Below are 23,981 nucleotides of genomic sequence, written 5' to 3'. Positions count from 1 at the left end.
ATCAATTGATTATCTAATGAAAATAAAATGAGAAGATCAGATTCTCTCCCATGTGAGTTGTGAGTTGTGAGTTGTGACTTGTGAGAGATGATGAATGTTTTTTTTATTAACGTTTCCTCTATGATTGTCTTATTATTGCTCATCTTTTTTCAATTCTCAAAGAAAAAAACGCAAAAGTTCTTATTTTTACGCGACCCTTTTCGAGAAGATTTCATTTGTTTTCCGTTTCGATCCATTTTTTTTCTTACTGGGAAAAAGTTTATATTTTTCCTTCCTTCATCTGATCCAAAGTTTCTATTTTTATTGTTCTGTTTGTAAACGTGTTCTCTCTTCATCTGATCCAAAGTTCTTCTCGGTAGCTTCAAACGTTGACCGACTTTGTTCTATCTCTCTCTCTGATCCAAATCTCCACAAAACGAAGAAGAACCCTTGATCTGCTATTTCTCAGAGGTTCTTATTATATTCCTCGTTTTAAATCTCTGCCCTTGTTAGCTCTCGAGTAAACTATGAATCTCTTAAGCTTTACATGAAACTGATCTTTAGTTACATTCTCTTCTTCAGGAAGATGGGTTCTTTCAAAGGCCATGCTTTGCCAGGTACATTGTTCCTTGTGGTTGGAGTATGGCACATTTGGAGCTCTGTGGTTCGATTCATATCCAACCCCAACTCATTTCGTGTTCGAGTTTGGCACCCTCTCCCTGCTTTCAACGACAGGTTCAAGTGCTTGGAGCTCTACGTTGTCACCATTGGCTCGTTCATTGACTTGTGCATCGAGTTCTTCTACTCTACTCATCTCAACTTCTTTGTCAATGGTGTACTGAATCCTTCACACATGAACGACTTCGAGCACTCAGGGATGCTTCTCATGTTCTTCATCCTCGGCCTCATCGCTTTGCTCTCCGAGAAAACGAGGTACCATGTTCGTGTAATGATTACCATTCATGTTTATAGATCTATCATGATGTTTTTCTTATTTCTCTTTAGGTTGCTTCCTCTGCCACAAGAAGCTCTATGCCTAATTGCTGCAACAGCTTTTACAGCAGAAGGTCTTCTCTTCTTCTTCCACTCCACAAGCCACAAAGGTCTTGAAGGTTATTACCACCTCCTCCTCGTTTTTCTCATCGGTCTCTGCGTCATCTCCTCAATCGCGGGAGCTATCTGCCCGACCAGCTTCCCAGTGGATCTGTGCAATGGCATTGCAATGACTCTTCAAGGACTTTGGTTTTATCAGACGGCTTTCACTCTCTATGGCCCTATGATGCCTCAAGGCTGCGGTTTAAAAGAGAACTCTGTGGTCTGCAGATCAGTTGATTCCGTTGTCTCTGGAGAGTTTCTGGCAAACTTTCAGCTCTTCTCTTTGGTTCTTGCTGTTCTTGTCTGCCTTGTGGGTTCATATGTTTTTGCAGCTTCAAGATTTGGAGTCAGTAGCTAGATGAGAGATCTTTAGGGAGTAGAATCTATAGATATTTTTGTTGTTCTTCTTCTCTTTTTCTTACTGAGTTTTTGTAGCTTGAAGATTTAAAGTAGAAGAAGATACATGGCCGGCATTAACATATCTGACTATGATGCTACATGTCTTAATCTAATAAATGGTTTGTTTATATTCTGCTCTCAAGAGGAACCTAGTGCCTCTTTCACTTGTCACTACATTAGATACTCGAGCAACTCATTTATAGCAGCAGAGTACATTGGGATCCAAACAAAACTGAAGATTACATGACAGAAGAGGCAGTTCCAATCTTAAAGTCAATGCTCTGGTTGCAAACTCTCCTCTACAAGTACTTGATCATACCCCGACCTTCCACGCTCACCTTGGTGGCTTGCAACCGCTTCTTCTTCGTTCCTTTCAGCTGCTGCAGTTTCTGGAAAATGGAGCTTAAAACTTGAACAAAACTTGAGTCTAAAATCAAAGAGAAAGTCACCTAAGAAGTAAGAACTTGCTCGATCCAAGCTGCTTTCAATTCTTTGAACTTCTCTCTACTTCTTTTCACACTTGATTAGCGATTGTGTGTTGTGTCTGACTATGCGAAAACGCAAACACGAATGGTCAATTTTCTAACCCATTCTAGAAATGTTAAATGGGTTGATCATGTTATTGTGGTGTCTTTTTGATGTTACTGTCGCTTTTGTAACTGATGAAATAATCTAGAAAAAAAAAACATAAATAAATCATATCACCTAGAAGAGGAGAGGCCAAAACATAGCATTTATAATAGAGAGAAACATCACATGCATTCTGCTTTATCAAACTTAACCCCTAAAATAAATCCTTAAACATAATGAAAACTAACTGATATAACCATGTCGCCTCATCAAACTGATATTGCCACAATCAACTTCTTGTGAAGATGAAGTTTCCTTGGGACAGTAAGCACAACATCGCACCACTCAACCTTCCCATAAATCTCATGTTCGTTGAGTCCTTTGTCAAGAGTAATCTCAGCACACCAAATCATCATCTTAAAACATGTTCTTGTATCCCATGAAACCGCAATCCTCCCACCATAATTCACCAAAGTAACACCACTTGGTAATTTAGGCAGTTCTTCCAAACCTTTCAAAATCTTCCAACAGTTTTCCTCGTCGTCATACCATTCAATCACTTTATTCCTTCTATAACAGTACATTACGTTATCTATCACACAGATCGCCGTTCCTATATAATTTATCTCCCATCCTACCGCATCCCATCGATTTTCCTTAGGCTTGTACACCATGTTCTTGTCTCCAAAAAAATAAAAGGTTTCCTTTGATGGCTCCACTTTTAAGTATATATTCACCGCGTATCTCTGCACCAGGTGTTGGCACATGCTCCCATGTTTGGGTTTTAGGATCGAAAACCTCCATCAAATTCGATGTATCATATTTTTTGAAGCTTTCCAATACGTATATTTTCCCATCAAGAACACTCACGCGAGGGAATCTCCTAGCTATCAGCATGCTTGGAGCTTCCTGCCAGATATGAGACCTACAATCCATGCAGAATACCCTAGACGTGGGTTTATAACCAATGTATCCACCAATCATGTAGATATTAGAACCAACTGTGCTAAGATTCCACAGGAAATTACCACAAGGAGAAAAATTGGAAGTTGTGACTGAGATCAAAAGATTGTCACCTAACTTCCTCTCTTCCTTCCTAAATGGTCTAAAGCATGGACTGAACCATTGTGGTTTAGGAGTAGGGAGTCTAGGGACTCGTGTTGGTCTACGGCAGAGAGTAAACCAACGTGATTCTTCAGTACCGTACTGTAAGCACACATAGATACAACTCTCGGTGCGGTTTAAAAGCTTTCGGGTTTCGTAAAGGGCACGTGAGGCTAGGAGACAGCGGAATCTCTTGGAGACTAAGGAGAGAATTGGGTAATACAATACCGAGACGCGGACAAAGAAGTTCAACAGTAAGTCATCAGGAAGATATGTCTGATTAAGTGGTAACCATTCTTTGAAGCTTCTGGCGGTTGCAAGAAGTGGTGAAGACTCATTGGAGTCTGTGGCAGTAGAAAGTTTAGTTAAAGACGTCGACATGTTAGCAGAAGACGTTGGAGAAGATCAGGTTTAGGTTAAATACTTAAATCTTATACGATCGAGCCAGATATATACAAATATGTAAAAGAATATTATTTACAGAAAAAATAAATTGAAACTGTTAGTGATGAATTTATCTGAGCGGACTTTACATATAAAAGTAAAAATAAAATAAAAACCGAAGTGTGTGTTACAAAAAAAAAAAAAGCAACCCAAAGTGCAGTTCGAACTGTTTTCAAAAATTGTGTATAGAATTGCAGAGAAGCATATACGGGAATAAAGAAAACTTTTCTGAAGCAAGCAAGAAGATGTAACAGAAATATATGATTGGATTGACGCATTCGTTTTAGCTTCTGTTCCACCAAGAACCAGACTTTTGAAATGTGGACAGTATAGCCTTTGACCAAACTATGAGCAAGTTTTCTGCCTTGAAGATATACTTTCTTGAGTGAACTAAAACACTTTGGTTTTTTCTCTCTTCCAAAAAGCATCCACCTCTTGATTAAAATTCTGTCACTTCCAGTGAAGATTATACGATCAGTTGAAACAGAGTAAGGATCAACGAACAATTAAAACAAAGCATATAACAAAAACCAGAATAAAAACAGGCCCTAGAAAGAAGAGTACAAACTAAGACAACGAGGAATCTGACAAAAGACAAACACAGTAACTAGGAAATAAGTAAGAAAAAGCGTGATTACAATCCGATCATGTGACAACAAACATGTGAGAAACTAGGACGAACGACCAAAGTTTTGTTCATGCATGCGTTAGTAAAACTAACAGGAAAATGTGACCTTGATCTTGCACTTTGAAGAAGCTCTGGGAATCATCAAGTGTTGCTTGTCTACGTCAGGTCTATCACAAGAATGAAGTTTCACCAACTTCAGACACGACAGTTTCTCTATAAAATGCTTCAATTGATCCACCTCCCCAATTGTTCCGCGGTAATCGGTTATCTGTAGGACCTTTATAGGACACGACAACAAGAAAGAATATCCCAACAAGCAGTTGCAAACAGATTCAGGTTGTTCTTCATTGTAGTGCAGTGGACCCTGAAGCAAGAGGAACAATATATATATAGAGAAAAAATTAAGGAGTATCTTTAAGGTAAGCTATTTGACCAATAAGCATTTAGGGTTTTGATCATACATCAATGACAAGAGTCTCTAGATTTGGAGACTTCTTTAGCAAATATGGTAGAAATGCCATACAATCCTCCTCATCATCACATCTAATGGTTAAATGATATAGGTTTTCAAACACCGGGATTGCTTCACGGAAGTAATATAATGCCTGAAACAAAAAAAATATATATATATATATCTAATCTTCAACGTACTGCATTATTTAGATACAAAGCCTCTAGTGGAACATCATATGAAAGCAAAACAATAATGTCTCAATGATTACTAATTTTTTTTTTTTCTAGAAACTCAAATTGTAATAAGATGTCACAGAGTTATAAAAGAAACAACAGCACACTTACCACGAAAGTGTTCTGAAATAATATCTCCATGATTTCAACATTTCCCAACCCCTTTATCAGATTTGTTGGAGTGCTAGAAGAATTATTGTGATCATGACTTACAGATCCATCGTAGGGTATGTAGTACTGGTACTGACCGTCAGTGAACATAAGATGGAGCTTAGCTTCAACAAGGGAGTCAAGATTAAAAATTGAATACTCATCCGGCATAGCATCAGAGCACTCAAAATAGGTAAGACTTGGAGTATCCAAAGTAACTCTCGTAAACTGAGAAGGATGGAAATCTTGAATAATTAGTCTTTGAAGGGTTGGAATGCACAGCTTGCCAGACCATTTCGGACGTTGCCACCTCATACCAAATATTGTCAGTTCCTTAAGTACAGGGCAAGCAGAAAGAAGTTTTTTAAACGCACAACCACGAAGATCGTTGAACTGAATGACACTAAGAGTAAGCGTATCAAGTGCGGGTAGAAAAGCATTCTCAGGGAGAACATCAATAACAAAACCCTTCCCATAGGAATAACCCGCCGCATAACGACCCTCCAGTTCCACTTTAACAACTGTCTTGCAAGTGAAAAACTCAAAGGGCAGATAATAATGTCTTCCAATACCTATGTCCAGTTTAAGATCCAAGATGCCCCGCTTCAGCACATCACATAGACAACGGTTGATAAGATCATATTGAGCTGGATCAACACGATCTCTGCATCTTAGGTAGAACTTATTCACGCGAGTACTGGACGGCAGAGAAATTACTCCATCCACGAAATAAGAGAAACTCCCTTGAATCTCGTCTGTGTCATCAAACAGAAGCTTTGGAATGATGGTAAAGAGATTTTGCCACTTTTTTGAGAGAATAGATGTGAAAACAGCCTCCTTTGCAGAAAGAAAGGAGACAATGCGGCGGATAACCTCTTTTGGTAGATTACTAATCCTATCCATCCTATTGCTAATGATTCCTTTCAGTTTCAGTAACTTAACACTAACCTTGCTACAGATGAAAAGCCTCCACATGTTGAGTGCACGAGGACAAATGCAAATGCATCTGAGATATTATTTAACCAAAGGATATTATTTAACCAAAGGTGAAAAAGACAAAAGGTAAAGGAACCGAATTGTCTTGCATTGCGCCGTTCGTGTGCTTCTTCCACGTGGCATGCTGCAGTCAAACAAGAAAAACCAACAACGATGATGAATTGATGATCATCAACTCAGATACCAAAGTTGAAAACGTTTTGGGCCTGAATTCAAATTTGCCAAAGAGCTGATCGTGGCCCAACAATTATAATGACGTGGCGTGTTCTTAGTGGTTCGTTGTCTACTACTTTGTCTGTTAATTTATTTATTTTTGGAGCTAATAAGAGGAGTCTCTGTAGAACCTGAGCCACAATTTGGTAGTAGTCATCTCTGAGATACTTTGCGAAAAATCAAATCCAAGAAAGAAAAAAATGCAAGCAATCGGCAGCTATGGCTGCCTCTGCTTCAAGCACTACCACTCCCTCTCCAAGTTCCTTTCTCCTCCCTCTACTTCTCCATCGTTTCTTCCTCAGGTGAAACTCGTCGTTTCGTCTACTTCGTTCTGCTATTTCGTTAGGTTAGGTTAGTTTAATCTGCTCGGACACTTGGTAGCTTATGGATTCTCAGTTTATTTTCTTGCTATTGCTTTCGTTGTTATTTACAGAGATGCCATTCGTTCTGTATCCCCAAGCTTGGAAGTAGCAGCAACAACGCTGAGAACGGGCGAGGAAGAGGCGTGACAGTGAGAGCCTCAGGAGAAGACGACAACTTTGCCCCGATTGCTCCTGTTGAGCTGGAATCTCCTGTGGGACAGCTTCTGGACCAGATTCTTAGGACACATCCTCATCTCTTACCCGTCACTGTCGATCAGCAGCTCGACAAGTTATCCACCGAAAACGATAATCTCAAAGCCGAACCGTCTTCTTCGCAAGACATTCTCTCTAAGTAAGTCTTTTATCCTCTCTTGCTTAAACCTAGGCTATGTTATATTAGCAGTTTCTTTCTCTTTCGCAGGAGGATATCTGAAGTTAAGGATAAGGAGAAACGTAAAACATTGGCAGAGATCATTTACTGCTTAGTGGTGCATAGATTTGTGGAGAAAGAAATCACCATGATCCCTCAGATTAAACCAACCTCAGACCCAGCAGGACGGATAGACTTATGGCCAAACCAAGAAGAGAAGCTTGAAGTCATTCACTCTGCGGAAGCCTTTGAGATGATACAGAGTCACCTGTCTTCGGTTCTTGGAGACAGAACAGCAGTAGGTCCGTTAAGCTCCATAGTTCAGATAAGCAAGATCAAACTCGGGAAACTCTATGCTGCTTCTGTCATGTATGGCTACTTCCTAAGAAGAATCGACCAGAGATACCAGCTTGAGAGAACCATGAACACACTTCCCAAACGGCCTGACAAAACCAGGGAACGCTACGAAGAGCCTTCCCCTCCTTACCCGTTATGGGACCCGGATTCTTTGATCCGGATCCAACCAGAGGAATATGATCCTGATGAGTACGCAATACAGAGGAATGAAGGAGAGTCGTCGTCTTACGGGTTGAGATCGTACGTTACGTACTTAGACTCGGATACGCTTCAGAGATACGCCACGATACGGTCTAAAGAAGCCATGTCGCTGATAGAGAAGCAGACCCAGGCGCTCTTTGGGCGACCGGACATAAGGATACTGGAGGACGGTAAGCTGGATACGTCTAACGATGAGGTTCTGTCTCTGAGTTTCTCGGGTCTTGCGATGTTGGTTTTGGAAGCTGTGACCTTTGGATCTTTCTTATGGGACGCAGAGAGCTACGTTGAATCTAAGTACCATTTCCTCAAGGCTTGAGCCTGCCTAGTCCTCAATTTGTATGTTCTTTTCCAAGTTATCATGTAAAGAAAGAAGAAATTTGTACTTTTGAATGTAAATTGTTTATCTCTCATGTGAAGAATTGATAACAAACTCGAAATTCCAAAACGTATACAAACTACACTTCAAAAGTATAGATTCTAAGTCGATATCTACTAGATTATTTTCTTACTATTTTCAAACCAACATTATACTATTAATTGAAGACATGCTTAACTGAAAAATTATAATTTGATTGGTTCTAAAATGTGACATGATATAAATGACATGTATTGATGACTCAAATATGACTCAAGTCCACATAGGATAAGAATTTATTAACTTGCTGACATCGTTAATTCCAGATTAGCTTAAATAAACGATTTTTTTAGTTACCATATTTCAATTTCGTTCCAGTTTGCGTTAAATTGTGTGGTTATCCTAATCAAAACTCGCTAGATAATTTCTCATCTGAATTCATTTGATTTCCCCATCATATTATAAACTTTGATTTATGATTGATACTTTTGTGATTAATTTACTTATAAGGTTTATGCAACATATATGGTTTCAATATACAATGTTGGTTTGATTGAATTAATTTTAGGTTTTACGGTTTAGGTTTCAAGACAAAAGTGATACACGATATTTTATTTTATATATCTATCATAATATTTTATTAATTGATAACCACATAAACTTTGATATTTAGTATTGATATTGTTCACAAAAATTATACTTCCTATATATCAAATCACCAAAATTCTCTCACGAATAGTATGATTTCACCATTGTAAACAAAAATTCTAATATATATATATATATCACAAATCGTTTAACTATTAATTTAAATACATCATAGACGTTAGGTAAGATACTATATTTGAACCAAATCGTTTAAACATGGTACTACTAACGTACTGGGAAATGTTCTTATGACTCGTAGGTTAACTAGTCAAAAACTTATATATATACATCTTCCTCTCATGTATAACCCAATCGTTTAACGCAAAAATGTCATTTTCCCAAGAAATATTCCATACTAAATTCAGGTGAACTTGCTAGAACCATTCAGTGAGAATCATGAAATTCATGTAAAGACTATCAACAAATGAACTTTTCAACTCCATAACAGGAACTCTATTGAGTTAATCCTTGTGGATGAAAAGATAGTGTAGTGTTCATGTACTATTAATTATTTATAAACGATTTTAATGTTCTTCACTACATATGAAAATACTAATGCATCTTTTTTTGGTAAATAAAATGTATCATATTGCATGCATCTATTGAGAATGAGGTTTTACAAAAACATAAGCATCTTCTACATGACGGGCAAACTTTATGAATCAACATATTCAGACTAAAAAAATATACGATGGTGAATTCATTATCATCTTATTTCCATACAAATGGTCTATTAAATGAATAACTTGGACCAAAGCTTTGACAAATTTTCTTGATTTTGTACCAGAAAAATATTTTACTGATTTTTGTGATATCTTAGATAAAAAATATGAAAAGAAAGCGTACATATGTAACTATATGCTTATGTATTATTTTGTTCGTAAAAAATCATAATTTCGCAATTTTGACATTTTGTGTTTGTTGGACTTGACAAATGTCATTGGACAAATCAGTTAGGTTGGTAACGTCGAAGAAGTAAAGACTAAAATAAAATCAATCAATTCATCTAAACTACAAATAATTTTGCACTCTACAAAGTAAGTGGTGTTTTTATGTATATCATATAAACAAAGATTTATTGTTAACTAAAATATATATAAGATAGGTTACCCTTAAGGCCTTAAGTGCATTTTATGAGGATATCATGCGAAAAGAACATTTTCATATACACATTAAAGAAGATGGATGCGGTTGTGATATGTGTCTTGCGTTTTATGTCTGTCAAATCTTATAAAAAATTATAACAATATTTATTCATTTATTATATGTGCAGTTTTATTTATATTCGTCGGATACTAATTTGTTAGTCTAAATTTTAAAATAAGCATATCAAATGCTTTTAGTGTCATACAATATGGTTTGATCCTTCTGCTAAACATGTTGATAATTTCAAAAATAGGTACACATGCTCAACTTTATCAGGTTATAAATATTAGGATACAATAATTGTTATCAATTTTAATTATTGTGCAACTAATAGCTTGCCTAGTAATATTTAGAAGATTTTATGTGATGCTTTCAGTCAGTTATCATTTGGTAATTCCCTTGATATCCACAATGAGTTTTTCTTGAAAATTCTCTGACGAATTTATCACGTATTTAAAAGTCCACTTCAGTAGTATTTTTTTGTGATGTTTTAATTTAAATATTATTCGTCATACTACTGATAGTTATATTATATATAGTTTAGAAAGCAGTTTGTTGTGTTAACATCAAAATGATTGATACTACAAAAAAAAAAGTATTATTGAGTATCTAAAACCTGTAATATGAAAGTTTAGGAATATAAAGAACTTTCTAGAACCTAGATGTTGAATCTACAAAAATATATGGTTTGTAGAACCGAGATGTTGAATCTTGACTGGACTTTGAAAGACTCTTGCTTAACCACGACCAATACTTCCTTTGTTGATATCTTATGACGAGAATGAGCTTGAAATGGACTGATTAATGGGCTGGTCGAATTTGGCTCGAAACAAATCCAAAGTGAATTTGTTATAGCTTTCTTCATGGGCTGAATCACTTATCGTTGGTCTGAGAAAAGCCCATTTCGTCCAGCAGCTAAACCAACTCCATCTTTAGTGTCACTCAGCTCATCCAGCTCTAGATTAGTGTCACTGAGCTCACTCAGCTCATCCATCTCCAAGTTAGTGTCAATTAGCTCATCCAGCTCATTCATCTCATCTATGCCTGATCATTCATCTCATCTATGCCTATCAAGCTGAGATTTAGAGATGGAAGTATTTGAGGAAAATGTCTTCAAACCTCCAAGGAAGTTTCTGTGCAAAACCATACTTTGTTGTTGCTTATATGTTTCTCTTCTTGAACCTTTGTCTCGAGTCTAATATGTTCCTTTTGATGTAGGAGATACATATTTGAGGACATATCTTTTTGAAAGAGGGGATGATGTAACCATGATCAGCTATATGCAACTTTGGACAATCTGTAACTAACTGATAACGCTGAGGACAAGCTGAAACCAACTGAAGAGAGTGTGTGTGAACTGAAACCAGCTGAAGTGAGTGTAGAGGAGCTGGATGAGCTAAATGACACTAAATTGGAGCTGGATGATCTGAGTGCGCTAAGTGACACTAACCTAGAGCGGGATGAGCTGAGTGACACTGAAGATGTAGCTGGTTTAGCTGTTGGACTAAATGAGTCTTTCTCAGACCAAAGAGAATTGATTAAGCCCATGAATAAAGCCATAACAAATTCAATTTGGATTTGTTTCAAGCTAAATTCGACTAGCCCATTGATCAGTCTATTTCAAACACATTCTAATCATAAAATATCAACAAAGGAAGTCCTGGTCGTGGTCAAGCAAGATTCTTTTAAAGTCCAGTCAATATTCAACATCTTGGTTCTACAACTGCCTAGTTTTTAGTTTCAGTCAAATTATTGTTTTCTAAAAATCCTTTGCCTAGTTTTCTACTTTCTTTCTAGTTTTTCACACATTGTAAGACTGTATAAGGAGGCTGTATGACCTGAATAAGAGTATTCACCTTTTTTTAAAAAAAATCTCTTACAAGTTGTGAATCTTTTGTTCATCACTGAACATCGACAGCTAGGAGTTCATTCTCTGCAAGAAGACTCGTCCTTGATCATTGTTTGTCAGAACAACTCTCACGATCAAGGACACATCTACATAAGTGTTGATCAGTTCATAGATACTCACTGAAGACCATTCAAATTTATTTAATCATTCATCAAGTTCAGAATCGATTCAATCTCTCTCAAACCATAAGTTCATCCTTGAAGTATCATAGACAAAGTAATCTCAACATAAGGGGTTCATCAGCCTAGCACCAAGAAATCCAGCTTTGCTAATAATGTCCAAAGCATACTTACGATGAGAGATAAAGAATTCATACGAGCAACTTCGATAACGAGAACATACTTGAGTTTGCCAAGATCTTTCATGTGAAAGTATTGGTAAAGGTAGCTCTTAAAACGATGAATACTGATTGTGCTTGAATCGACAGTCTTGTAACGCTGTACTTAGTTTTGCAAACCAACATTTGGGGAAATGTTTAAGTCCGTAGATTGATTTACACAAATGACATATCTTTGAAGGATCAGGATCTTCAAAACCGGGAAGCAAGTGTATGTAAACCTCTTCTTTCAAATAACCATGTAAGAAAGCATTATGGAAATCCATTTGATGAAGTTCTCATCTCTTTGCAGAAGCAATTTCAAGAAGACAATGAAATGTAGTTGGTTTTGGAACCGGAGCAACCTTATCCGTGTAATCTAAACCTTCACGTTGGAGGTTTCCAAGTGAACCTAGACGAGATTTGTGACGAGCAACCTTATTATTTGAATGGTATTTGATTTTATAGAACCACTTATATCCAATTTCCTTTTTCTCTGGAGGAAGCATAGTGATATCCCAAGTACGGTTTACCTCAAGTGATATATAATCATCGTCCATAGAGTCATTCTAAACTTTCGTTAAGACAAATTGTTGGTTCGGCCACATATATTATAGCAGAAATGAACACTGGCTTAAGATAGATAAGTTACAATTAGATAAGGTGTTTTACATGTGACCACAGTGGGAGAACAAACATCATAGGGCGGTTGAGCAAGAGTGTCATGATATGATCTGTAGGAATATGAGAGATGGCTGGATTAATTGAAGCGGAATAAACCCTTCAACAACCACATCCTTGTCCACCTGAGTTAGAATAATGACCTCCCCGACCATGGTTATTTGAACTAGAAAACCCTCACGAAACAGAGCGTTGTTGTTGTTCGAGAAAACAATTCTGAAATCTATGGAGAACAATTGGAATCGCGGCTGCGAGAAGTTACTGCAACAACACTGGATGTAGTAGGTGTAGAATTCATAGAATCGACCTTAACGGAAATCTTAATGCATCATGTTTAACCTCCACACATCTCATATTACTTAGATGTTATTGTGCTCGAATGGCACGTAAGTAAACAATGTTGAGGTCAGTAGAGGTTCCTCATCAATTATTTGAGACTGGATTGTATTAAAACAAATCTCATCTAAACCAAAGTGAAATTTGTGTATCTTGGCATCCTCATGTTGTTTCTCAAGCTCGGTAGAAGCAACACATGTATACGTAGTAGCAGATTTTAATGTTTCCATAGTATTCAAGAACAAATTGTCTGTTATGTTTGCAATTTTGTTTCATCTTCCAAGAGATGCTTGCAGACAGATGATATTACGTGTATACGCACACCAAATAACCTAATGTGCACACTACCACAATCGAATGGTATGTCGATGTAGCACTTTAGGATCGAATCCATAGAGACCAAATCTTACACTTTATCTTTATGGGATCAGAATCAAGCTAAAACAATATGGGGGTTTTAAAGTTTGTGGTAACGTAAAAAGCAAGTAACAAATTGGTTTTAAGTTTCAGATTAATGAGAAACTAACCTAGGGTTTAACGGGCGCTTACAATCATGAGCCAAACAATTATTCAAGTTTGATTAATGGACTAGTCTAGAACTAGGAACACAATACTAGATCAACCCACTGTCGTGGTGTTTCACCTTTCAACGATCAGCCTCAATACCTAAGCTCTCGCTTGGATCAAGGCGTGATGATGAACATTAAGATCAAGTCTAATCGGTTCACAAAACACCCTAATATTTACTTTCACTGATTAGGGATGCTATGCTCATTCATAACAGATCTAGCAACCTATTACACGGTTAATGAATAGGTTAAACCTAGGATCTAACAATAACTGGCCAGTTTAATGCAAGCAATAAGAGCAGTTATGAATGAAGACAATCAATGGATACTTATCTATTTTTAGCTCACGATCTAACACCCTAACACCATAGGCTAGCTAGATCGACTACTCAGTCATAACAAGAGAGAACACAGAAATCAATTCTGAATAAGACTTCATGTAAATAAAAGAGATAAAAAGAGGGTTCAGGATAATCTTCTCTATGGTGAGAGAGATGGAGCCTTCTCCCTTCACAATCCAAAAGCACAAAAGTCTCCAATGGTTTTCTTCTGTCGACAATAGCCTAGAATGATAAAAAGAAACAGAAAATATGATATATTAAAGCCACAGGCGGCTGGGAGAGAAAATATGGATAATTAGGGTAAATCCCGTAATGATTGTAGTTTCTTTAAAAATCTCTGCCGCTAGAACACTCACTCGGAACAGTCACTCGGGTTGCTCCGCTATCCGGAACAGTCATCAAGACTGTTCTGCGTGAAAACCACCAAATTGCATTGTTTTATGCCTCTTTTGTTCCAGCTGGTCCATCTCCCATCTAATGCAAATCCAGACCTGTAATGACTCCAAAAGGACTAGGAAGACTCGATAAAGACTCGAAAACCAATTTAAAAGCATATATACAAGATGTATAAAACACCATATATCAATTCCCCCAGACTTAGATCCTTGTTTGTCCTCAAACAATGTCAAGTATCAAGAACAGGGAGAAAGGTTTGAAAGTGTGGGAACTCTCCTATTCTCAGCAACCATACTTTAACCACGAATCTCTGAACCATACAAGCAGTAAAACTAGGACAACACACCCTTACCGGAACCCCACTGACTGCTGTTCAAAAATCGGCTCCATACTCTTCATCTCAAACCTGAAAAAGCAACACTATCGAGACAGAACTCCCTACATTCATTTAAGAGTAGCGTGAGCTTCTCATCACAGGCATCATTCAGGGTAGACGGTCTAGGTGTGGAACAGGCTATTTAATGGTGGAGTTAAGAGTGTTTAGGGGCTACCATTTCATTGAAGAGGATGCAGGATATCACACAAAATGGCAAGAGAGGATAGATCCATTGATGTCCACAGCCTCTACTCGTTTTTGCTCTATCTGGTGCGACTGTTCTGATGACGGAACAGGCAACTGATTGTTCTGCTTTCCACTTTCCTCTACACACTCTTCAATACTTGGTACCAACTTCTTGCTCGACCTTTCCAGTGGCTCCATGTTTCTTTTCTTTCTTCCCCTTCTCCATCACATTAATCTCGTTTTTTTTTTTTTTTTTTGAAGACTGATATGGTGATGTGACGAAGAAGGAGGTAATACATGATCGTTCTGAGTGCCACTGGTGGTTCTGATTTCGCGACCATTCTGGTTCTCCACCCCTGCTCTTGCGCAGTTCATTGGTTATGGAGCGGTTGCTCCCTTAATCTGCTTGTTCTCCTTTCTGACATAATTTGCAGCAGTAACGAGTAGGAGGCTGCGTTGATCCTTTCCTCTCCGACCTTTTTGCACATATCTGCACATATGACACTGAAAAACAAATGCATGAAGGTGGAATAAAGGCTAAGGTGCAGGGTGGGAACTAGCTAAAGATGAGCTAGCCACTCAGGATCAGCAAGATGGATAAAAAGGATAAGAAGTCCTGAGTGTGTTCTCGTTTCCCTGATCTAATGCCCATAACAAGAAGAATTTCAGTCAAGATTAGGTTCAAGTAAGGTGGAGTTAAGTCTACCCAGTGTAACTTGATCGGCTGAGAACTTCTGGAGAATCAAGTGAGATATGTCAGGGTGTTCCAGGTCCACATGTGTGTCTTTCGCCACTACTAAGGTCACTGAATAAGATAACTAAAGCACAAGGTGGTTAGTGATCAACACGGAATAAGGTCCTAATTTCCACAAATTTTTGACTGACTCAATAAAAACTGACTCAAATTGACCCAAAAGAAAAAAAACAAAAGAAAGAAACGAGTTAGTAATTGACGAAAACCCTCCCCCAGACTTACTTCACAACGTCCCTGGTGTGAAAATAAATCAGAGAGAAAATGAAATCAAGAATAAACATTTTTTTTGTTCGAGATACTTACCTGGCGCGGAGCAGCCTGACAGAGCAAGACGCGGTTGCTCCGGTAAAGGATGCTCTGGAATGAGAGCAGCCAGCTGCTTGCTCCATTCAAGGGTCTCGGATTTTCTGATTTATGACCTGAGACTCAACAAACTAAAAACAAAAATAAGTAAAAAGAAAATCCTAATGTTAATGACACTCACCAGTGGGTTGCCTCCCACCAAGCGCTTGGTTTAAGTCTCTAGCTTGACTTGGTGACTGGGATCAGTCTGGTTGAGCAGGAGGGCTTGTTCCAAAATAAGCTCCACAATCAGACATGTTCAGCTCCAGAAATCTGCTCAACAACCCTTTCACAGCAGCTTTCCCTTTCTCCTTTAGCTCATGTGTGAGAATGACTCTGACTTTAGAGAACGGTTTGGAGGTACCCTTGCACTTTACCTCATACTCAATGGAGTTCTCATCACACTTGAGAGGTATCAAAGTCATTGTAGGATCCCCCTTGATTCTTTTCTTCTGGACTTTCTGTTTCACCCTTGAATTCCCTCTGAATTTAGTAGGATCAGTGCTAGGATCTTCATCAGAGAACAGCCTGCTCTCACCCTTATCACCATGCTCTTTCTCTGGAACAACCTTCAGCTTTTCTACATCAAACACTGAGATGCAAGAGGCGTGTGATGAGGAAGATCTGGTGGGTACAGCCTTGTAGAAAACTTTCTTGTTGATGTTGGAGAAGCAGACTCTCTTGTTGGGCATATCGATGGTTGCTCCAACAGTAGCCATGAATGTCCTTCCAAATATCAAAGGCATCTCATGATCCTTGTTCATCTCAACAACTTGAAACTCAGCAGGAACAATGCATTCCCCTACTTGAACATGAAGGCTGCGGATGGTTCCATATGGGACTGCTCTGGAAGAGTTTGCAAAGGTCAGGGTCAGCTGAGAACGCTCAACATCAGCAATACCCAAATCGTCTACAATAGCCTTTGAGACGAGATTCACACAAGAACCAGAGTCACAAAGAGCATCCTTGAAGGTTGTTCCTGCGATGGAACATGGGAAAACAAACTTTCCAGGATCATCAACCTTAGGCAATACCTTCAGTGCTGGTGTAGACAGTGCTTTGGTATAGAGGACCTTGATCTCCTCTTGAGTCTCTCTACAGTTTTTAAAGAACTGGAGCAATGGACGAATCTGCAGAGCATCTTCGAATGCAAGTTCTTTAGGAAGCCTTCTCACCATCTTGTTAAAACCTATCAACTGCTCTTCACTAATGGGATCCATCAGATGTCTAGGTGGAATTGGATAGGGAACCTTGGGAACATAGACTCGAGATGGTGGAGTCTCAGCAGGTTCGCTAGGAGCAGTCACTCCAGAGCTAGCAGACTGCTCTGCTCTCTCTTCTGCGCCTAGAACAGTCTCAGCAAACGGCTGCTCTATTGCATTACAGTGCTCAGTCCTAGGATTTTTATCAGTTCTTCCAGGAGCGTCTCTTGTTGCCTCTTGACACTCTCAGCTGTTTGAGCAAGCTGAACATCGATCTTTCTTATATGGATCGCAAGATTGTCATACTTGTTATTCAGCTCAGTGAACATGTTGCCCATCCTGGTATCCATTTCCGTGGTTACCTGATTCAACGCCTTAGCCTGAACCTGCTGACCCTGCAACAGCTGTTGCATCATCATACCCAGACCCTTCAGCTCATCTGGTTGACTGTTCTCAGTAGCTGGAACAGCTTGCTGATTGCTCTGCGGTTGTCGCTTGTTCTGGTTCTGAATATGTCCGGCCGTAGCTTGCTCCATGCTGAAGACGTGCCCTTGGTTGTTTTTCAGTAGCTGATCAACCTTGGCAGTCAGCTCATCTATTTTCTGGGCGTCAGAACTGTTTCCTTTCTTGGAGCAATCACTCTCCTCTTTCTTATTAGCTGAGCTAGCAGCCATGTTCTCAATCAGCTTAAACGCTCCAGCAGTGGTTTGAGTCATGAAGTCTCCATTGCTCGCAGAGTTTAGAGCACCTTGGTATTTCCAGTCCACTCCATCATAGAAAATGTCCAGGATATAATCATCATCAAATCCATGGTGAGGACATTCTCTGCGATAGTCATTGAAGCGCTTCCATGCGTCGCAGAAAAGCTCATCAGTGTGCTGTCTGAAGGAGGTGATCTTGTTCCTCAATGCAGCTGTTCTCGCCTTAGAGTAGAAATGGCTGAGGAACGCTGATCGGACCTGTTCCCATGAAGTGAGAGAGCCAGTAGGGAGAGAGTTCAACCACCGTGCAGCTTTTCCATCAAGAGAGAATGGGAATAACATGCACCTGATGTAATCTGGTGGAACACCATTAGCGCGAGTGAAACTGCAGAATTTTTCGAAGCTCTCAATATGCTCCATCGGAATTTCTGTAGAGAGACCAGAGAACACCTTTCTCTGTACTAGACCGATCAAAGCAGGCTTGATCTTGAAGTCCTGTCTGGTGCAGAGTGGAGGAACAATGGCAGAGCGCGTAGTAGGAATGTTACGCGGAAGGTTTCTCTGTCCGATTGGAACAGTTTGCACCTGTTGTTCCTGCTGCGCGAGAGCAGCCTGTTCAGCAGCATCCTACTGAGCTTGGATGGTCTGCTGCATTTGTTGCATCTGCTGCTGCATGAGTGCCATAGCCGTAGCGAGATCATCCTGATTGGCGTGATCACCCATAGTGGTGTCAGTTTTCCTTGGCTGTTGACGATTTGTTCTTTCTAACCTTGCTAGCTCCTGGTTGGTAAATGTAACTAACTCTCCTTGTGCGTTTCTCCGAGTATGTCTACTGGTCATGCACCTGGAACATTTTCTGCAACAAAAAGGATAAGGCAAGTTAGAGGTCTTAGACTAAATAAATAACCGAAAAATAAAGGTAAAAAGATGGTCCCAGGCAACGGCGCCAATTTGATATTACGTGTATACCCACACCAAATAACCTAATGTGCACACTACCACAATCGAATGGTATGTCGATGTAGCACTTTAGGATCGAATCCACAGAGACCAAATCTTACACTTTATCTTTATGGGATCAGAATCAAGCTAAAACAATATGGGGGTTTTAAAGTTTGTGGTAACGTAAAAAGCAAGTAACAAATTGGTTTTAAGTTTCAGATTAATGAAAAACTAACCTAGGGTTTAACGGGCACTTACAATCATGAGCCAAACAATTATTCAAGTTTGATTAATGGACTAGTCTAGAACTAGGAACACAATACTAGATCAACCCACTGTCGTGGTGTTTCACCTTTCAACGATCAGCCTCAATACCTAAGCTCTCGCTTGGATCAAGGCGTGATGATGAACATTAAGATCAAGTCTAATCGGTTCACAAAACACCACAATATCTACTTTCGCTGATTAGGGATGCTATGCTCATTCATAACAGATCTAGCAACCTATTACACGGTTAATGAATAGGTTAAACCTAGGATCTAACAATAACTGGCCAGTTTAATGCAAGCAATAAGAGCAGTTATGAATGAAGACAATCAATGGATACTTATCTATGTTTAGCTCACGATCTAACACCCTAACACTCTAGGCTAGCTAGATCGACTACTCAGTCATAACAAGAGAGAACACAGAAATCAATTATGAATAAGACTTCATGTAAATAAAAGAGATAGAAAGAGGGTTCATGATAATCTTCTCTATGGTGAGAGAGATGGAGCCTTCTCCCTTTACAATCCAAAAGCACAAAAGTCTCCAATGGTTTTCTTCTGTCTAGAATAGCCTAGAATGATAAAGAGAAACAGAAAATATGATATATCAAAGCCACAGGCGGCTGGGAGAGAAAATATGGATAACTAGGGCAAATCCCGTAATGATTGTAGTTTCCTTAAAAATCTCTGCCGCTGGAACACTCACTCGGAACAGTCACTCGGGTTGCTCCGCTATCCGGAACAGTCATCAAGACTGTTCTGTGTGAAAACCACCAAATTACATTGTTTTCTGCCTCTTTTGTTCCAGCTGGTCCATCTCCCATCTAATGCAACTCCAGACCTGTAATGACTCCAAAAGGACTAGGAAGACTCGATAAAGACTTGAAAACCAATTTAAAAGCATATATACAAGATGTATAAAACACCATATATCAACAGACAATAGACCGAACATGCATATCGATTGATGTGCGATTCTAACCTGAAATCATGGAGTTTGTAGATGTTCATCGAGTTAACTCGAGATTGGAAGTCGGCTTTTGAATGGTGCCGTCAGTGAAGCCAATTTTTTGTTTTGCTTTAAGAGAACTCCAAAATTGGTAGCCCACTCAGAATAGTTATAACTTCGTAAATTCACAAATGTAGTTAGTGCACCTAGATTGTCAGAAGGATGTAACATATATTGAAGATCCAAAGAAGAGATTTTCATATTCTGATACCATGTAAGAAAATTAAAAGTGTTTGCATATTGATTAACCAAATAGAGTGTTTATACGATAAATTGTATCCTAATCCTAGATTATCCTATCATATATTACATCAAATATGTCAACTTTATTTATCCAATAATTATTTGTCTCAGTTCTATAATATATTTTGCTAAAACAAAAAACAGTGTTTTGCATGTAAATGAACTCTATTTTGTTATCATGTGTTTTCTATAATTAAACGAAAAAATGCATTAAGTATTTAACAACTATTTGGATCTCAAAACTTATTAATTGTTTTTACCAGATAAATAAGTTGAAATATTTTGGTGGATATTAGGATATGATCAAACTTGGACATTGTACCACATGGGCACAAAACGTATACAATAATTAATCTAAAGACATTATCATTATATCCATTTGTGTACATATGTTTTCCCACAAACAAGCTTGGAGATGATTACATTACATGTCATACCCTACTATATGCAGTTTTCCTAATCAACTGATTTATTATATCGTGTGTGTTGCAAGTTGTAACCACATTATTATTGGTTCATTTTCTAATAATTGTTAGAAGAACGTCCTCAATTATTGTAGTATATGGATATGGAATAATGTTTGTGCTACATATGGACCAATAACATTGTGAGTTAATATATTACAATAAGAATCTTTGAATTTGTTATATAAATTCTTAGCTTCGTATCTAAGGCATTTGTTCAATTGATTTATATATAAACATAATAGCTAGGCCGAGATCAAGTAGTAGATAATCATTTTCTCTTCATAAACTAAAATATTAGCAATTCAAATAAAAGTTCAGCTCATTGAGCCTATTCGTATCTTTTAAGAAAATACCACTATGTATCCTTCTTTTCTTTATATTTCAAAGAGGTGTATCCCATTATTAGCTTTTAGTTTGAAATGACAATAAGTTTAATCAATGGGGTTAAACATATATTCAAAAAATTAGTTATTAATGATGACATCCACATGCAAATGCTCTTGTATAAGGTCAACTCCCTCTAAAAGATGATACACCTGAGTTTCTACCTTATTCAATACCTCAAGTCTTTCTCATTCTTCTCTAATAGGTTGATGATTGCTAAACTTAGACTTTTTCTAGTTTTCCTATTTGAGCCGTTTGTGTGTATAATATACATATATATATATATATAATATCACCATATATTATAGGTGTATATGCACATTGTTGCTAAACTGGTTGTTATTATCGGTTACTTTTTTCCTCAAAGAAGATATTAGCGGTTACTTATTTGGATTATGTTTCTGAAAAACTATACAACATTATACATATATGATGTTCTTTGTAAATATAACATATTTATTTGCGCTAAACTAAGTTTTATATGTTATTCGAAAATGTTCTTAATGAACTTAGACATAGAAACACATCCCTAAAAAATCGCAACACCAGAAAAGCTGTATACTCTGTGTTATAAATCTTTTTCGACCCTTATCTTTCCACCTCATATGTGATTCTTACTTTGATGTCATATTCGTTTCCATAGTTCCTATAAAAACGAAAAATGTGCTTGAAGTTTATGAAACAATATCTATAAGAATATTCTGATAGATAATGTTGAAAGAAAAACAAAACGTTTATTTTTATTTGTTGAATGCAGAAGCTAGCAACAATTGAACACAGCGGGCCAATGGTGATTGTGTGTACAGATGGTAATGGAATCACTCTCTTATCTAAAAGAAAAGAGAAAAGGACAAAAGAAAGACAGATTGCTTCCTTAGTAATACAAAGGGAAAATAAATTCTGCCTCCATTTCTAAGTAGTACGTACCATTATATTTTCACATTATGATCAATATACTGTTCTTAGAAAGGTACTAACCTATACATTCTACACAAGCTAAAAATATAGTGGTACGTACTACATAATGCAGAACTAATTAAAATTAACATGATGTTTCTTTGCGGCTCGTATCACATAATATCACAAGTCTCTTAGCTTTAGTTTTTTTCTTTTTTTTTTTGAACTTTTCCCAGCTTTAGTTTATGAAAAAAAAATCGTTATACAACTTATTAGCAGATTGCGATATAAAATTAAACACAGTTTTGTATTGTAGTTATGTAAGTTTAAGACTGTGTCTTTATAAGTTTCGAAAAAGTATTTTTATATTGTAATAATATTGACATGTATGTTTTTTTTTGGCAAACAATATAGACATGCATGTTTCTTTTATTTTCTTTTCTTTTCTTTTTGTCAGCAAATAGATTAGTTTGTTGTTCTCATATTTGTAGAAAACTTGTAAATAAATTTATTGTTTGATTTGTATAAATAAGTAGATTGCAAAATAATCAAAATACAGACAACCTTACACATCTGTGATTTATGGTTGATTTGTATAAATAAGTATATTGCAAATAATATAAATACAGACAACCTTGTACAACTACGATTTATGCACCATAAACGATTTAACTATTTTATTAGCAGATCATGATAATATACCGTTATTACTCATAATTAAAATCCATGGGTTAGTTTTGTCTTCTAATTGCTTTGCGCTAATAATATGATGGCCAGATGCATGCATAGATGTTAGAGAGTAGAGAGGTTGGTAAACCAAATCAACTAACTACACATTTACATATACAGCCCTGTCGCACATATAAATCCTGATTTTTATTTGTATATTGAGAGTTGGTAACTTAATTTAGAAGGATTAATTAGCACAATTGAAGTGAAGTATGATCGTAAGCTTTTAAAACGATCAGTTTCTTTTGTCTGGTCTCGGTAGTTCATTTAGGTCTTTTTGAGAATTATTCTGAAGTGGCTCACGCTTAAATATAAGAGTATCAAAACTGGTTACTCATATAATAATTATTTGGGTGTTATGGGGATTTGACGTATCTTTTTTTTTGGCTTAATATTTGACATATCTGGTGCGGCTAACTAAAGGAAATGGACCAAAGCTAATCAAATGCGTAATATGTATCAGTATATTGTCCTGAAATTTGTCACCACAAAAGTAATGTCATGTTAATCATTGTCTATCTTATTATGTTCATGACGCTACCCAATCTTTGAATTTATTAAGAATATCATAATAATATTGTGAATACGTATATAAAGCGAAAGTGAACAAAAGATATATATATAGAAAGAGGAAACATAACTAATTAAAGTATTATGATAGAAAATCATAACTAATTAAAGTACAAAAGAGAGCATGGAAATGTTTACGTTTGGCTGTCCATAGTTTTGGAATCTATACCTTCTTTTATATTATTTGTTGTCAACGAACTTTCCATTAATTTAAAGTGTTGATTAGTGTAACTACCTAATATGAGCAACTACACGTAAATTTATATATTTATATATAAAATCATATTTTAGTGATGAAGATGACTGGCTATAATGTACAGTATGCATGGGAATACAGATAAAAGACTCTTTGACATCCATTTCATACTCAATTGCATGTTTAGACCATGATTAATCTCAGTTTCTTAACTCGGGTTCTTAGATTCGGCTAAGAGACGGTTCTTAACTTTTCTTAGATTTTAACTAAGGAAAACTAAGAACCGTCTCTTAAATAAGAGATATAAGAGCCGCCTTTTAGCCGAAAAATGTAAAAAAAAAAAAATAAATATCAAATCATGAGTTAAGAACTCCAGCTAAAAAACCGGGGTTAATCATACCCTTTAAAACCAGCTTATAATTCTCTAAAACCGGCTAAACCTGCATCTCAAAGTTAATCATG

General features: G+C 37.2%; 3 protein-coding genes, 1 non-coding gene and 1 pseudogene across 5 annotated transcripts; 3 read left to right on the top strand and 2 right to left on the bottom strand.

The window, feature by feature from the left end:
• The first annotated feature begins 76 nt into the window (after positions 1–76).
• LOC125608747 (transmembrane protein 45B-like) lies at positions 77–1,598 on the top strand. Of its 2 annotated transcripts, none has more exons than XM_048779216.1 (3): positions 77–450; positions 566–912; positions 985–1,598. In XM_048779216.1, exons 2-3 carry the CDS (start codon positions 566–568, stop codon positions 1,430–1,432), a joined length of 795 nt encoding a protein of 264 aa, XP_048635173.1. In that variant the 5' UTR covers positions 77–450; the 3' UTR covers positions 1,433–1,598. The 2 variants fall into 2 exon arrangements, with proteins under 2 accessions (XP_048635173.1, XP_048635172.1); XM_048779215.1 differs by having other exon boundaries at positions 79–450; positions 562–912.
• On the bottom strand, positions 1,212–3,899 carry LOC111215905 (annotated as a pseudogene).
• A 195-nt stretch (positions 3,900–4,094) lies between these two features.
• On the bottom strand, positions 4,095–6,224 carry LOC125608745 (F-box/LRR-repeat protein At3g58980-like). The gene is made up of 3 exons (XM_048779213.1): positions 5,018–6,224; positions 4,681–4,824; positions 4,095–4,583 (listed from the first exon to the last, which is right to left on the bottom strand). Exons 1-3 carry the CDS (start codon positions 6,029–6,031, stop codon positions 4,308–4,310), a joined length of 1,434 nt encoding a protein of 477 aa, XP_048635170.1. The 5' UTR covers positions 6,032–6,224; the 3' UTR covers positions 4,095–4,307.
• A 130-nt stretch (positions 6,225–6,354) lies between these two features.
• Positions 6,355–7,965, top strand: LOC125608746 (UV-B-induced protein At3g17800, chloroplastic-like). The gene is made up of 3 exons (XM_048779214.1): positions 6,355–6,567; positions 6,699–6,979; positions 7,049–7,965. Exons 1-3 carry the CDS (start codon positions 6,466–6,468, stop codon positions 7,869–7,871), a joined length of 1,206 nt encoding a protein of 401 aa, XP_048635171.1. The 5' UTR covers positions 6,355–6,465; the 3' UTR covers positions 7,872–7,965.
• A 9,951-nt stretch (positions 7,966–17,916) lies between these two features.
• On the top strand, positions 17,917–18,023 carry LOC125609658. Its single transcript, XR_007339810.1, has one exon. It is a non-coding gene; the product is annotated as a small nucleolar RNA R71 (small nucleolar RNA).
• Positions 18,024–23,981: the final 5,958 nt, after the last annotated feature.

The sequence above is a fragment of the Brassica napus genome, chromosome A5 (assembly GCF_020379485.1).
Source record: "Brassica napus cultivar Da-Ae chromosome A5, Da-Ae, whole genome shotgun sequence".
In the NCBI taxonomy this organism is placed as follows: domain Eukaryota; kingdom Viridiplantae; phylum Streptophyta; class Magnoliopsida; order Brassicales; family Brassicaceae; genus Brassica; species Brassica napus.
Note: the sequence above shows the minus strand (reverse complement) of the source record. Positions and strands in the feature narration are given on the sequence as shown.

Bases quoted from the DNA above. Each gene is read 5' to 3' on its own strand.
- LOC125608745 (XM_048779213.1), bottom strand. From the start codon at position 6,031: ATGTGGAGGCTTTTCATCTGTAGCAAGGTTAGTGTTAAGTTACTGAAA. The intron at 4,825-5,017 runs GTAAGTGTGCTG...TTTTTGTTTCAG, and splicing joins TATTTCAGAACACTTTCGTG to GCATTATATTACTTCCGTGA. The intron at 4,584-4,680 runs GTATGATCAAAA...CTCTTGCTTCAG, and splicing joins TAGAGACTCTTGTCATTGAT to GGTCCACTGCACTACAATGA.
- LOC125608746 (XM_048779214.1), top strand. From the start codon at position 6,466: ATGCAAGCAATCGGCAGCTATGGCTGCCTCTGCTTCAAGCACTACCAC. The intron at 6,568-6,698 runs GTGAAACTCGTC...TGTTATTTACAG, and splicing joins CTCCATCGTTTCTTCCTCAG to AGATGCCATTCGTTCTGTAT. The intron at 6,980-7,048 runs GTAAGTCTTTTA...TCTCTTTCGCAG, and splicing joins TCGCAAGACATTCTCTCTAA to GAGGATATCTGAAGTTAAGG.
- LOC125608747 (XM_048779216.1), top strand. From the start codon at position 566: ATGGGTTCTTTCAAAGGCCATGCTTTGCCAGGTACATTGTTCCTTGTG. The intron at 913-984 runs GTACCATGTTCG...ATTTCTCTTTAG, and splicing joins TTGCTCTCCGAGAAAACGAG to GTTGCTTCCTCTGCCACAAG.